Source organism: Vigna angularis, chromosome 1, assembly GCF_016808095.1.
Source record: "Vigna angularis cultivar LongXiaoDou No.4 chromosome 1, ASM1680809v1, whole genome shotgun sequence".
Classification (NCBI taxonomy): Eukaryota; Viridiplantae; Streptophyta; class Magnoliopsida; order Fabales; family Fabaceae; genus Vigna; species Vigna angularis.
In genome coordinates this window covers 43,830,144-43,843,493 of record NC_068970.1, presented here as the reverse complement: position 1 = coordinate 43,843,493, position 13,350 = coordinate 43,830,144, and the positions used below count along the sequence as shown (strand labels likewise).

At 30.9% G+C, this 13,350-nt stretch overlaps 1 protein-coding gene across 4 annotated transcripts; it reads right to left on the bottom strand.

Moving 5' to 3' along the window:
• Positions 1 to 423: 423 nt before the first annotated feature.
• LOC108319722 (protein TOM THREE HOMOLOG 1) lies at positions 424 to 5,984 on the bottom strand. Of its 4 annotated transcripts, XR_001831316.2 has the most exons (12): positions 5,539 to 5,885; positions 5,321 to 5,411; positions 5,140 to 5,192; positions 4,956 to 5,048; positions 4,781 to 4,852; positions 3,409 to 3,481; positions 3,275 to 3,320; positions 1,828 to 1,891; positions 1,668 to 1,721; positions 1,511 to 1,588; positions 657 to 909; positions 424 to 572 (listed from the first exon to the last, which is right to left on the bottom strand). XR_001831316.2 is itself a non-coding variant. In XM_017550957.2 (11 exons), exons 1-11 carry the CDS (start codon positions 5,701 to 5,703, stop codon positions 817 to 819), a joined length of 882 nt encoding a protein of 293 aa, XP_017406446.1. In that variant the 5' UTR covers positions 5,704 to 5,984; the 3' UTR covers positions 424 to 816. The 4 variants fall into 4 exon arrangements, 2 of the variants coding, with proteins under 2 accessions (XP_017406446.1, XP_052729826.1); XR_008247340.1 differs by lacking the exon at positions 1,668 to 1,721 and having other exon boundaries at positions 5,539 to 5,891; XM_017550957.2 differs by having other exon boundaries at positions 424 to 909; positions 5,539 to 5,984.
• Positions 5,985 to 13,350: the final 7,366 nt, after the last annotated feature.

Genomic DNA, 13,350 nt, shown 5'->3' with positions numbered 1-13,350 from the left:
TATTCCAGCAAATTTGTCCCAGGTATGAACTCTGATCGTCTAAGATTATTGCGTGCATGCTTCCAAATTCTGAATACTTTGGTTTTCTGGGTATGTTAATAATCTTAGTGTGGATATTTCATGATGGTTTATCAAGGTACAATTCAACTTGAAAATTCATTAATGTATTGCTACTGTTAAAATTTTTGGATTTTGTAAACGGCTACGTTGATGTAGATTCAAATATTGAATGCTAGAGAACGTCCAAAATAAGGAAAATTCCGTTTAGCTCAGTCGCGGTTAAAATTTTAGGGATAATCAGATACATCGTTGAAATTTAAAAGTAGTAATATCACCGAAAATAGAAATTTAATTAGCCCTCGCCAAATTCACCGAAGAAATGGAAGTAGGGATGTAAAAGAATTGAATGAATTAGCAGGAGCATGACTGAAAAGGAACAATACATTTCACCAACTTGTAGCAGTTACAAGACTTGAAAACTATTATACAATATATCAGTGTCCTTTTCTCCCAAAAAAGGTTGCTCATTGAGTTGAATTGCTGAATCTGACTGAAACGGCAACCACATTTTCCTAGAGACAATGCAAATATCACTTATATAACAATCTACCATGTTTGACAATCCATAAAAATGTCACGTTTGAAAACCTACAAACCTTAGGAGAACATTAAAACAATGATATTAGCTTTGTCACTCAACAGAAGAAAGACTGACTTCTGTGCCTCTAGAAATTATCCTTGGGGTGCGAGAAACTTCAAAGAAATCACAGAACCACCAAGGAAATCCTGACTGAGTTTTCTCCATATGCTATCTTTTCAGCGAATGGGATGATATTGTGTGATACCACGTTTTGGTGGCAGCTTCCTCAAAATGAAAAGGACCAAAGAAGAAGGCAATATTTCCACCAACTGCACAAAAATGTAAAAAGGATGAGGGAAATGACCAAGGACAAGTAGAACAAACCCCCTTTTCGATTACTTACCCTTGAGAGCAATCATAAAATATCTATAGCGAGTAGAGCGGAGAAAATTGCAATCACAATAACATAAATCATTTCAGTTCCTTTTAAAATTGACTTCAGAAAATTAATTAGCCATTTTCCAAGAGAAAGAATTCCACCAGAAGTTGAAAAGTTTCTCGGGATACACACCCCTAACAACAGCATAAATTGGAGGATTTGAAAGAGCGATTACTTGATTATCCAATTTATCAGTTCCCTTGCCTCTACTGAGAACCAAGTCTAAACTAAAATTACGTTCCAAAAAGAAATGACGAATTTATATAGGTTCATAAAACCAATGCATGGAATTTAACAGTCTCCAACAAAATAAGAAGGGAATGTGTAGAGCTTACAGAATTAATCTCAAACCAAGATGAACCATATAAGCCAAAAATAGACCTAAATATAGAAACGATACAACTTGAAGAGCACAACTATGAGAAAAAGTGGGGAATATAGAAAAAACATAGTACCACAATGAAGAAATACACACAAACATACAAACTCACCAGGTAATATATAAAATTCAGAATGGGATGGTCCAAGACATCAAGGTCAGCAGCTCTATCAAATGCATTGAAGCACATCTGAAAACAAAATATGACCAAACTCAATTTACGAACCATAATAGGAATCACTTTTTTCTTTAAAGAAAAAGGGGCTAACCATAACGCATCTGATTAGGAAACATGAAAAGCATATGGTAGTCACATAGCCAACCTGCATTAGAAAGATCAGGTAGATTAACTCTGGGTAAAGGAAGGGGAGCAGTGAGGAGCAGACCACATAAATATAGAAAAAATTCCTTGTAAAACAGAATACACACCTCTTGCAGCTTCTTCCGTCTGCCTTTGGATTCAACAGGAAAGCGTTGCAGCATCAAGAATAGTCTGTCATAGAACAAGGTCAGAAAAGAAATACAAAAGATGGAAGAGGAGATGAAACATACTAATACAAGACTGGTGAAATTAGAATATAACAAGTGGCTGGTAAATTCCCCTTTCATTTTCAGAGGACTTCACCAGGCTCTCAAAGCTACCCTTTGTCCCATTCAGAAATCTTTTGCTTGGGGTTAAGTACTGGATAGTATCGATTCAAGTTATTTCTCAAATAATCTGTAGCCAACCCTGTTATGTACAACATAAGCTCTGAAACTACGACCCACTAATTTCAGCATTTTACATTAGTTACTTTCTTCAGGAATGATCATTTTGGGGCTTTTCATGAGAAAGTACTTCAGAGCTGTCAAGGAAAAAGGTTCTTAGATAGTGTGAGAGTGTGATATGTGCAGTTTTTTTGGTGCTTTGAAGCAGAAAGCACTTGTTTTCAAGGGTTCTTTACACTTGCTTGAATTGCATTCCAAGGCCTCTTCTTTGGTGCCATTTGATGACATTAAATCTTCTTAGCATCACATCATATCACAAAAAGAATCATGACTGTCAATGGGAAAATGTTAACTTTTTTCTGTATAGATCTTTGGTTAACAATCATTATATCAAAACTAGTATTTTAGCTTGATTATGCCACCTAAATATTTAATTTTATGTAATTAAAAACCATAGTCAATATTTTTAATACATAAACTACACTGTAATTTAAATTCATAATAAATATTTATTTAATATATAAACTAATTATAATGAAAATTCATAATAGTTAAACTTTAGATTTACAATGAACAATTTAAATAGTAATATAAGACTTTTTAACAGTGACACTTCAAAAATACAACTACTGAAATTCAATAAACAGATAGAAAGTAGAAGAGAGTAGATTGAAAGAAAGATGGTTAAAAGGATCAAATATACAAATAAAAACAGAAACATTGTAGTTTGAGATGGTCAGGAGAGAGGACAGAAGAGAGAAGCAAGAGAATATACAGGAGCCCATTAAACCATTACGACTGTCTACAACTTCATTTTCCCCTAAAAGGTTATTAACTTACATTTTAGCTGCTATTGAGAGTTATGACCATACAAGTTTCGCGGAAGGGGCCAACATACAGACAAAATCCTAACAACAAAACATGTGTAGGGCAGCCATGATTTTGCACTATTTAAATTTCATCCGTTCAAAAAGGTGGTAAATATTTGAAGAATTCCATTGGCTATATCTAGTAATAATGAGTTGATTTTTTTAAGTGTTTCTCTTATAAGTTCAGACATGGCAGAATTCCAAACTCAGAGTAATTCTTATATCCATACACATTAATTTCATTGCATAATATAAACAAATAACAACAGATGTAATTGAAAATTGAAATAGACAATCACCTCCCACCATAGAGAAGAAAGCCAAGGGCTGCAAACAAAGAGACACCTACATATATGCATAGGAAAACATGATTAAAATCACGATCCGTAAAATCTGATAGTTAACCCCTCATAAATCATAAATATAGTTAAACCTGCAAAGAACATCTTAGACAGGATGACAAGCACGCTGATAGGTTTCCACCATAATATCAACCATAAAGCAATCTGTAATGCATGAAAAAGAATTTACTGTTAGAATGCCATGACAGAGAGATTGAGAGAAATCTGAATAATAATAATTGATATCTGAACTGATAATCTGTGATGTACAGAAGATTCCCATTCATAGATCACTACAGTTAATTAAATCTAACAACTGCCACTTAGTCTGAACAGAAACGTACCAGAATGCATGTGGACAGCTCTAAGTTCTAATTGACTGAGACATACTCTAGCATTTGCCAAAATAAATAAAAATAAAAAAAGAGAAAAATCTACAAATTCAAAACCAGTCAACATTAAATTCCAAATAGATATCATAGAACACCAAAACATTGGCCACAGAAAAGTTGAAAAAATAATAAAGGTATGCTGACTCAGTAACGAAACATCAAATTGAAGACAGAAATGAAGTGAAAAACACAAACTTAAAATATTTTCTTAATCAATAGAAAATATTTTGTATTATCTTAAAATGTCTTGATTGTTGCCGTTACAAAGTCGTTATGCATATTGTTAGTAGACTTGAGCTTGTACTAGTTGTATTAGAACACGTTATATCTGTCAATAATATTTTCAGTTTATAGTTTTTAGACTTGTCTTTCTCTTTTGCTTCTTCCCCAACACTGAACCAATGACTATATAACTTGGTATCAGAGCAGTAACCTCTCTGTATTTTGAACCCCAAACCTAAAAAATAAAAAAAATCAACAGATTATGATGTAGAACACATTTCTAGGCCAGGAAACCCTCTAGTAACAGTCATTTGAAGTTTTAGGTGGAAGCTGAGCAGTAATTAGAAGCACTGATTTCTTCATCCATAATAATTAAAGAAAGCTAGAACTTTCTATAACCTCCAAGACAGCCCACCATTTCTAACTAATCATAGATACATTTGATATTAAGATTAACACACAAGCCTGGGCATCAAACAGTTCTCTTCTGAGGAAAAACATGTAGTAGATGGATGGGTTCAACTTGAAACAGATCTAACAAAGAAACAACTCTGGAGGATTTTGGAGCTCCTATCAGAAATGGGTACAGCTAGAAATGTTATATGAAGGACTATTTCTACAAAGCATAAGGAGAGGAGGGCCAACACATCTTATACAGCTCTAGCTGTACCTTTATAGCTTCAGTATCGTATTGATTGACACACTATTAATTGTAGTTTCTACAAAATTCAAGAAATGCAATTAAAAATGGAAACAGACCGCAGGCAAAATCCATGGTCTCAAAAAGAAGCACATCCTACTGGGATGAGTGGGAACAGTAACAAGTGCAATATGGGCAAGACTTTTTCACCTGAATAACATAAACCACAGCATTAATAGTATAGAAACTTGGTCTGAGACCATCAGTAGATACAGCGCGGGCCTGCAAAACATGTAACATCATAGACCAATAATCAGCCCACCGAAATAGCAATATCCCACGCTAATAAAAAGAAAAGCAGCACATCACCGCAAGTTGAACTTGCCTGGTAATAAATCTCAGCCCAGAACAGTACTAATAGAGCATAGGTTGTAAAGAAAGCAAGACTAGGCACGTCGAGTAAGATATGTTGAACAATCTACACACGAGGCTGAGCATTAGCTATGAGAATAAAAAACTTAATTTATGATGGAATTAAAAAAAAGAAAGCTGAAACAAATTATTTCTACCTCTGGCTGTAACTTCTGCACATCCCGACGGAAGACGAAAACAAAACACCGAACTGCAAAACCAGAAAGAGCGTTAACTTTGCGCCAGAAAATCGTGAAGCATCGTATAAAGGAAAATATTCAATTTTTTTACTTACAAAATACAAACGAAAGAAAAAGGTTAGACTAGAATGATACAAACCCCCATTCACCAAGAAATTGAGAAAGTGAAAGACCTTCTGCGTGGTCCAACCATATTCTGGCACTCTCAATTGTATTCGCACTAATTGAACCTAAAATTGTAAGATTACAATAACAACAATCACCAAATAATAAAACAAGCACAGAGAAAACCCTATCGGAACTCGAAAGAGAAATCTGGGACAGAGAAACGTGAAAAGGATGTCGTAGAAGGAATACCAGAGCAACAGCGGCGACGATTCCGTAGAGGATGGCGAGGAGGTGGAAGATGCGATCCTGCCAGAGCGGAGACTCGTTGATGTCCCGCCACCAGTTGGAGGATTCCGTTAAGTCAAGGGCGGCCACGGCCGCCAACGTCATCGCCGGCACGCCTCTCGCCACCATGGAATCGCTGGATGAATGGTTGGTTCTACACAAAACGGAAGGAGATTGGTTCGATCTTCGTCTTCTGTGGGAAAAGAAAGAGAGTAACAGAATCCAATTTAATGTATATAACTTATTATTATTGTTTCGTTTATCGTTTCTCCCTAATATTCCAGTCTTTTTTCCCCTATTCTGGAACCATTTACAATTTATTATTTATTATTGTTGTTGTTCGGGTTTTATTTCTGTGGCCGGCGATTCTGAAATAATTTGGATTCAAACACAAGAGAGAGAAACGATTAACGGAAATCCAAACGTCGTGCTGGCTACACGTTATTGTCTAACGTATCCCTGTAAATAGAACTTTCGTAATATTCATTTTATTTCCTATAAAAATCTTTATCCACAATTATTTAATAAACAAACCTCACCACTGCATCTGTTTCTTTTATCACTTTTTCCCAAAATAAAATCAATTTTGAAAGTAATTATTTTCACAAAAATAGATGTTAAATTGAAACACATTTGTTTTGGACGAATACTAAATTTGACTGTAATTTTTTTTAAATGATATGAAAGTTATTTGTGGTCAGAAAATGTGTTTGAAACAATTCTGTTGGAATACATTTATTTTTATAAAAATGGAATATATAATCTATAACAATTTATTTATATATATTATGTAATTAACTTATTTAAATTATATTTCTTAAATAATAATTTATATATATGAAATTGACATTTAAAAAATGAAAGATACATTTTCAAATACAAATACAATCAATTATAAAATTAAAAATTTTAGACTATTAACCAAATATTTCTTAAATAAATAGTGTATTCTAATCGAAAAGAAGTAATGTACTTCTAAAGTGGAAATTATGGTTCTACCAAAAGATGATGGAAAATTGAGTAAGATACTGTTGTAGAAGATTTTCTAGAGTTCAAGAGACAATCGAAAAAGATTGAATGAGTGCTTCTTTTTAATGTATTAATACATTTTTTGACCCTAAAATAAAAAATTAATGTTATAAGATATGATTAATTATATAAATACTTGAAAATATTGCATATTTTAAATCTATAACTGGTTTGATTCTTAATTATAAATAAATAACAATCATTTATTGTTATAATTATTTATCGTAAATATTTAAATTCTTAATAAATATATTATTAACTAAATTCAATTATCATTATATTATATAGTTTATTATTATTATTTTTATTTAATAGCAATTATTGTTAAATAATAGTGTTTAACTTTAAACATGTTTTGTAAACAAGTTAGCATGTGTACCATACGAGTAAAATCAGAAATAATCTAACATAAATGTGAAACAAACATTTAATTCAACTAAAATTGATTTTAATTAACATCAAATAAAATTAATCTTCAATGATAATAACATATATTTATTTATTAATTTATGGATGAACCATGGCAACTCATATTTGCATGTGTCACGTGGTCCCAATGATATATTTTAAGCAATAGAAAATTTGTGTATTGTGTTTTGCGTTGGCGCCTTTCTGGCTCATCAGACAACTTTTTCGTAAATTAAAAGAGAAAACAATGAATGAAATTTGGAAGGATCTTAGTGTTAATCCCTCACAATAACTTGGTGGTAATGTTTGAAAGTACATGAAATATTGTCAAAGCGGGTTGAAAGTGTGCCAGCCCATCAAATATTTAAGAAGGGTTGGATTAAAAAATATTAAAATTTTAAATCAGATCAATTTTAAATCTCATTCATTAAAAATTTAACTTATTCAAATAAATTATGTAAAGAATCAACTTATTCAAATAAATTATGTGGTGAATAAGATTAACTCATCATTCTACCTAACTATTACTTTGTATTTCATATTTTTAATTATTATTCTTTTTTATTATATTATAGATAATAATAAATAAAAAAATAATTTATAACATAGAATAAAATATTATATATTTATTCATTTAAGATTTAATATAATAAATAAATAAATAATAAAAATTATTATTAATATTATATATTTATTTATTTTGTATTTTTTGTTTTATATTATATTTAAAATTTAAAATGATTTTGAGTTATATAATTTTTTTATTTTAAATTGTCTCTTACTTTTAATATCATTTTATATATAACATCATTTTATACATAAATTTATTTAAATTTGAATTCAAATTTTTTTTTATTTTTTTAAATTAAAAAAAACATTTAATTAAGTGAGTTAATGGAGCTATCATGAATCGTTTATAAATGAGTCGACTTGTTGAATTAGTTTACTGAATGGCCAATCATATTAAAAATAAATAATAATAAACACAAGAGTATGCTTATACTTTTAAAAATTGGAAAATAATTATTAGATTTAAAAACAAAAATTAAAAGATTTTAATTTCTAAATTTAAAAAATAAACTTTTTTTAATTAGTTAACCCACTTCACTTAATTAAGGTGGATTGGTTTGGATTGTATAAATAGAAGCTCGACCTAACTCCTGGATCACGATCATTCCTAATACACAATTGAAATCACTAAGCTATGGTCCCGATCATCGTTATCCCTAACACAATGCAATCAATATATATATATATATATATATATATATATATATATATATATATATATATATATATATATATATATATATATATATAAAATACATTATATTGAAGTTGTTTTAAAAAAAATAAGTATCTAGAATCAAATATTTCTAAACACTTTTAGGTTATAATTGAATGTGAGCAGTTGTCTTTCGTTTCAATTTTAGGATTTCTCTTTATTATTTGTTAGTTTCTTTGATATTTTTCCTCCACTACTTTTAAATATCCTTTTGTCTCTGTTGTTGTTTTTTTTTCGTTGTATGTTTTATTATAATTTTTTTTACTTAAAATAGAAAAATAATATGTGTACATTGTTATATATTATTTGTAGAAACAGGAACTTTTAGGACTTGTCAAATGCCTTAACATAGCTTTAATGTTTTATGTCCAGCGTGATGAATAACTTATATTGTTTGATGAGCATATTAAATTTATTCCTTTTGACTTCACTAAAATCTTCAAAGGTATCTATCAACGTGTTCCACATTTTTTTGATATTGTTATATGCGTATACCTTCTTAGTTGTCTTCAGAAACAACGCATATTAGAGAGTTTTTTAGCTTTTGAGTTAAGAAGGTATCTTTATTTCTAGTCATCTGACTATAGGCTTCTTACCAAGGGTTCTCCTTCTTTATTTAGGGGTATATAGTTGTTATTTTCAACAACATCCCATATATCAATGTGGCAAGATTTAAAGAATGTTGTCATTCTTTGTTTCAAATAATTAAATTTTTCCCCTTTGAATAAAGGACGACTATTGATGGTGAATCATTCGTTTTTCATTGTAATTTGGATTGTTCATCTAGTCCAACGATGAACTAACCCTAAGAGGTTAACTTTGATACCAACTCAAGTAACAAACAAACTCTAGAAAGCGAGGGGGTGAGGGAAGGGGGAGGTTTTGTAGGGGTTAGACAGTCTACAGATAGTGTTGAACACTTAAGGATTTCTGAAAGTGTTTAGAAACACAACAAAAGATAGCAAAGATGAAATATCTTTTTCATACTGGTTGACTCAACTTGAGCTACATTCCATTCTCCTTTATATACTCTTAAAAGGTTGCACTAACTTTAACAAGTTATAATAAGTTTCACTACTCTTGGTTTTACAATAGCTTAACTGGCTAAAATCATTTAACTCCCCTTGAGTTAAACAAACCGAATGAATTAAATCACTCTTGATTATCCAAAACAAACAGAGTGTTTTTAAAACAAGTACATATGAAAAACTTTTTTAAAGAGGATATTGATCAATACAAAGTAGATTTGAAAAACTTGTTACAAAGAGATTTTCTTAAAGTTAGATGACGCACTATCAAAGACAGAGAATTTTGGCTGCATAAGAATATGTGCAATTAAATTTTTTTCTTGTTATTCTATTTTTCATGCAATCTTCTACTTATAGGCAACACTAAAAAAGATTCGTAATTCTAGAGCATTGACTTTGAAAGAGTTGTTGTAGCCTTTTGTATGTTGTCACATGCTACTTTGCTTGTGTAGAGAAATTATGTTGTTGTACGGATTGGTCAGACATAAAGCATTGAATAAACATTCCTAGAATGTCTTTGTATTTCTCAATGTCTTTCTGAATCAGCATAGAACTTTTGAATAAAACATTTTTCCGTGAATGATCTACATAGATAAAGAGAAACTACCAAATAGACAAAAATTATTATTCGTACATTGGATTTAAAATGTTAGACGTTTAGTATAGAGTTTAGCGTAGTCCATGTACTATATCGTTTAGGATAATGTTATTGCGAGTAATCTAAACAATCTTTTTGATAAACACTATTTCATTAGATGATTTTGTTAAACTATAAAATAAATTATTCATAAACGATCTTGTCTTAACAATTATGTTAGAAAAAAATTAATTATACAAAATCCAATATTCTAAACATTTATATTTTATTTATTTTTTATTAATTACAAGGAGTATCTTTCCATTAGTTTCAAATATTTTATATACTATTTTCTTTTTCATTTTTAATCTGTGTTTCTTTCTGTATGAATTTTATATCATAACTTAAAAATAATATCTATTAAAAAATATAATAGAATAAACATAAAAAGCAAAAGCATGCGACTTGACAATTTAAATAACACATAAAAGTAACAAAAATATAACATTTTTCAATATCCATTTAAGTATAAAACACCTAATATCATATGATTTTGACACATGTACAAATTTTTCAAACATCATCGCTCATCTTCTAAAACTCTAAACCTTATTCTTTTTTTATTTAGATACACCCTCTCACCTTTTTTTTCTTTCACCATTTCATGTCGTCTCTTCGCACTTTCATCACTCTAAGCCTTTCATTCTTTTCTCTCTCAAACCTTATAGTTTTTGTTTTCAAACTCACCCTTTCACCCTTTTTATCTCATGATCTCCCGCTATCTCTTTTCACTTTCTTCGCTCTTAGTCTCTCATATTGTTTCTTTTGCTCTCACCGTAGCACACATCTTTCGCTTTGGCTCTTTGTGTGTTTCAATGGTTTTCTTTTCTTTTCTTCCCTTTTTCAAGTCATTTTTATAGATTTGAAGATATTTTTGTTTTGTTATTTCTTGTATGTATGGATTGGGTATGTTTTTTCCCATTTGATCTTATGCTTCATTGCTTTAACTAATTTTTTTCTCATTTCGAAATTTAGGTTTTTTGTTCTTACTTTTGTTATATGGTTTCATCTCTTTTGATATAGCTCTCTTAGTCTTTCCATGGTGGTTTCTTTATTTTCTCTATGTTTTTCATTTATTCAGGTTTATGGCTGAACTGATATTTGATGTTTGTTTTATATTTGATTTAGGGTCTTTACTCCAACTAATTTATTTTTGTCATCATTTTGAACATTAGGGTTTTTTTTTCTAACTTGTGATAAAGACCCATTTTAGAATTAGCAATATATGGTGTGATGGTGGTCAAGAAAACACAAGGAAGATCCCCACTAGACATTAAGATAACTAAAGTTATTTAGATGTAAAGGTTCATTTTCAAGACTCAAGGAGAAGAAGAGAAGTTCACTTAATAAAAAATTAACACAAGAACATAAAGGAACATAAATAGCTGAAAGTAAATGAACATAAAAGTAACATAAGAGGAAGAAGATGGTAAAAGATGGAAGATAGAAGATAGAAGATGAGGAGGGGAGCTCTTGATTAAAGCATGCCACTTAGGTGGGCATTAAAGCTCACCAACCGAAGATTAGTGGTGTTGCCATCACTTAAGAGTTATTCTCAAGATAAGGCTTAAGGAAGAAGACACTCACAAGGAAAGCTCTCTCACAAAGGTGGTCAAATATAAATAATTTTACTCAAAATATTCAACTCTTTAAAGAGTCTTGAAGATCCCCTTATATAATTAAGTGTGAGGAGTCTCTTAGTAATAATACAAAGCTAAAGGGTGTACACATAAAAAGATAAATTGAGCATCTATAAGTTAGGTTTAAAGGAGGTGTCTTGAAAATGAGAGAACCTTAGCTTGGTCTCCAAGCCTTCTCTTGTGTGTCCTTGACTTCTAAAAGAAAAGGTAAACTCCAAGCTTCTCCCATTTCCAAATATGAACCCCTCATGAGTGGTCCTAAGGTTAAGCCTCTCCTCCACTCTAAGTAATGTAATCCTCCTCGTTGTTGGCGTAAGTTTACCCTACAAAACAAACAACCAAAGAGTTTGTTGATAGGGGAAGCACTTGTTTAGTTAAACCCATAATCTCAGTGATAACATATGTTTTTGATGATGACAACACATAATTAATAATAACACATGTGTGTACTGTGTTATACATATCATATGCTTTATGCTGACTTTGTTATATCTATAAAAGCATATATGTGACCATTATTGTGTTGATTAGAGCATACCACTGTGTTTAATATGTGATTTTATCCGTGGATGCATAACGTATGTTTTCGGAAATGAAAAACCACAAGCACTATAGTTGAACTTTAAAGTGTGACAAAACAACAGTTTTAAGTCGATTACATTATTGGTGAAATTGATTAAAACTCGTATGTTTGCACAAATACTTTTCAAGTGTGCTGTGAGATATTTTGAGAAGAAAAGTTTTCAAAAATGTGCTAAGTGTTTCTACTTAATCGATTGCATGAAACTTGTATTCGACTAAGTTTGTTATTGATTTGAAAACAGATTAAATGCTTGACATAACTGTCACAACGGTCATATATTTAAATATGTTGACCAAACATTTATTATGAATCGATTATATTAAATGTGCATTCAATCAATGCATTTGACTGCTATCATTCTATTACAACTGTCAATTGTATTCGACTACATTAATAGTTAAATCGATTAAAAAGCGTCTGAATTGCTTTACACTATATATAGATGCATGATTTGAATTCTGAAAAAAAGAATAACGATTTTACACTTTCATATCTTTCAGAAAATGATGTGATATCTTACAGAGAAAAGAAAAGCTCCAAGAACCAAAAATCTACCGTGGTGATTTAGAGTCTTGAAGAGGTTTCTTGACCAACAAGGTTTATTGTGTTTGAACGTCTGATCTCTCTGCACAACGAGGTGTATTTTGCTTGATCAGGAACTCTGCAATCGTGAAGATTGGCTGGTATTCCCTGTGGTGATTACAGGAAGAAGATTTGTGTTCTTGACTTTGAGAGTGTCTCAAAGGGTTTGACAGTAGAAGAGGGTGTTCTTGTTGCGTGTCTTGTTTGTTGTATTGCCTGTATTAGATTAGTGGGTTAGAGAGGTGTTTTACATTTTGACCTGAGGTCGCTGTAAAAACCTTGGTGTAGAAACCTAGATCTTTATAGTGCATTTGCTTCCTGTGGTTGGAAGGACACTGGATGTAGGCAGGTTGGCCGAACCAGTATAAAAACCAATGTTTGATTTCTCTGATCCCTACACTCTTTATTACAGTCGATTAACCTATTTTTGTATTCGATTAAGTGAACTGCTGCACTACATACCATTTTACTTGCGATTCAAGAAAAGTCTAAAGATATCCTATTTTGCGAAATTTTTTTTGAAAGTAATCATTTTTTTTACGTAACATCAATTCACCCCCCCCCCCTCTTGGTGTGAGAACAAA

What these genes read in the sequence shown, in the direction of transcription:
- LOC108319722 (XM_017550957.2), bottom strand. Translation starts at nt 5,703, where the DNA reads ATGGTGGCGAGAGGCGTGCCGGCGATGACGTTGGCGGCCGTGGCCGCC. An exon ending in TTTCTTCTCTATGGTGGGAG is followed by an intron (nt 1,892 to 3,274) that starts GTGATTGTCTAT and finishes GTTCTATGACAG; the next exon opens with ACTATTCTTGATGCTGCAAC. An exon ending in TGAATTTTATATATTACCTG is followed by an intron (nt 910 to 1,510) that starts GTGAGTTTGTAT and finishes ATTTTTGTGCAG; the next exon opens with TTGGTGGAAATATTGCCTTC.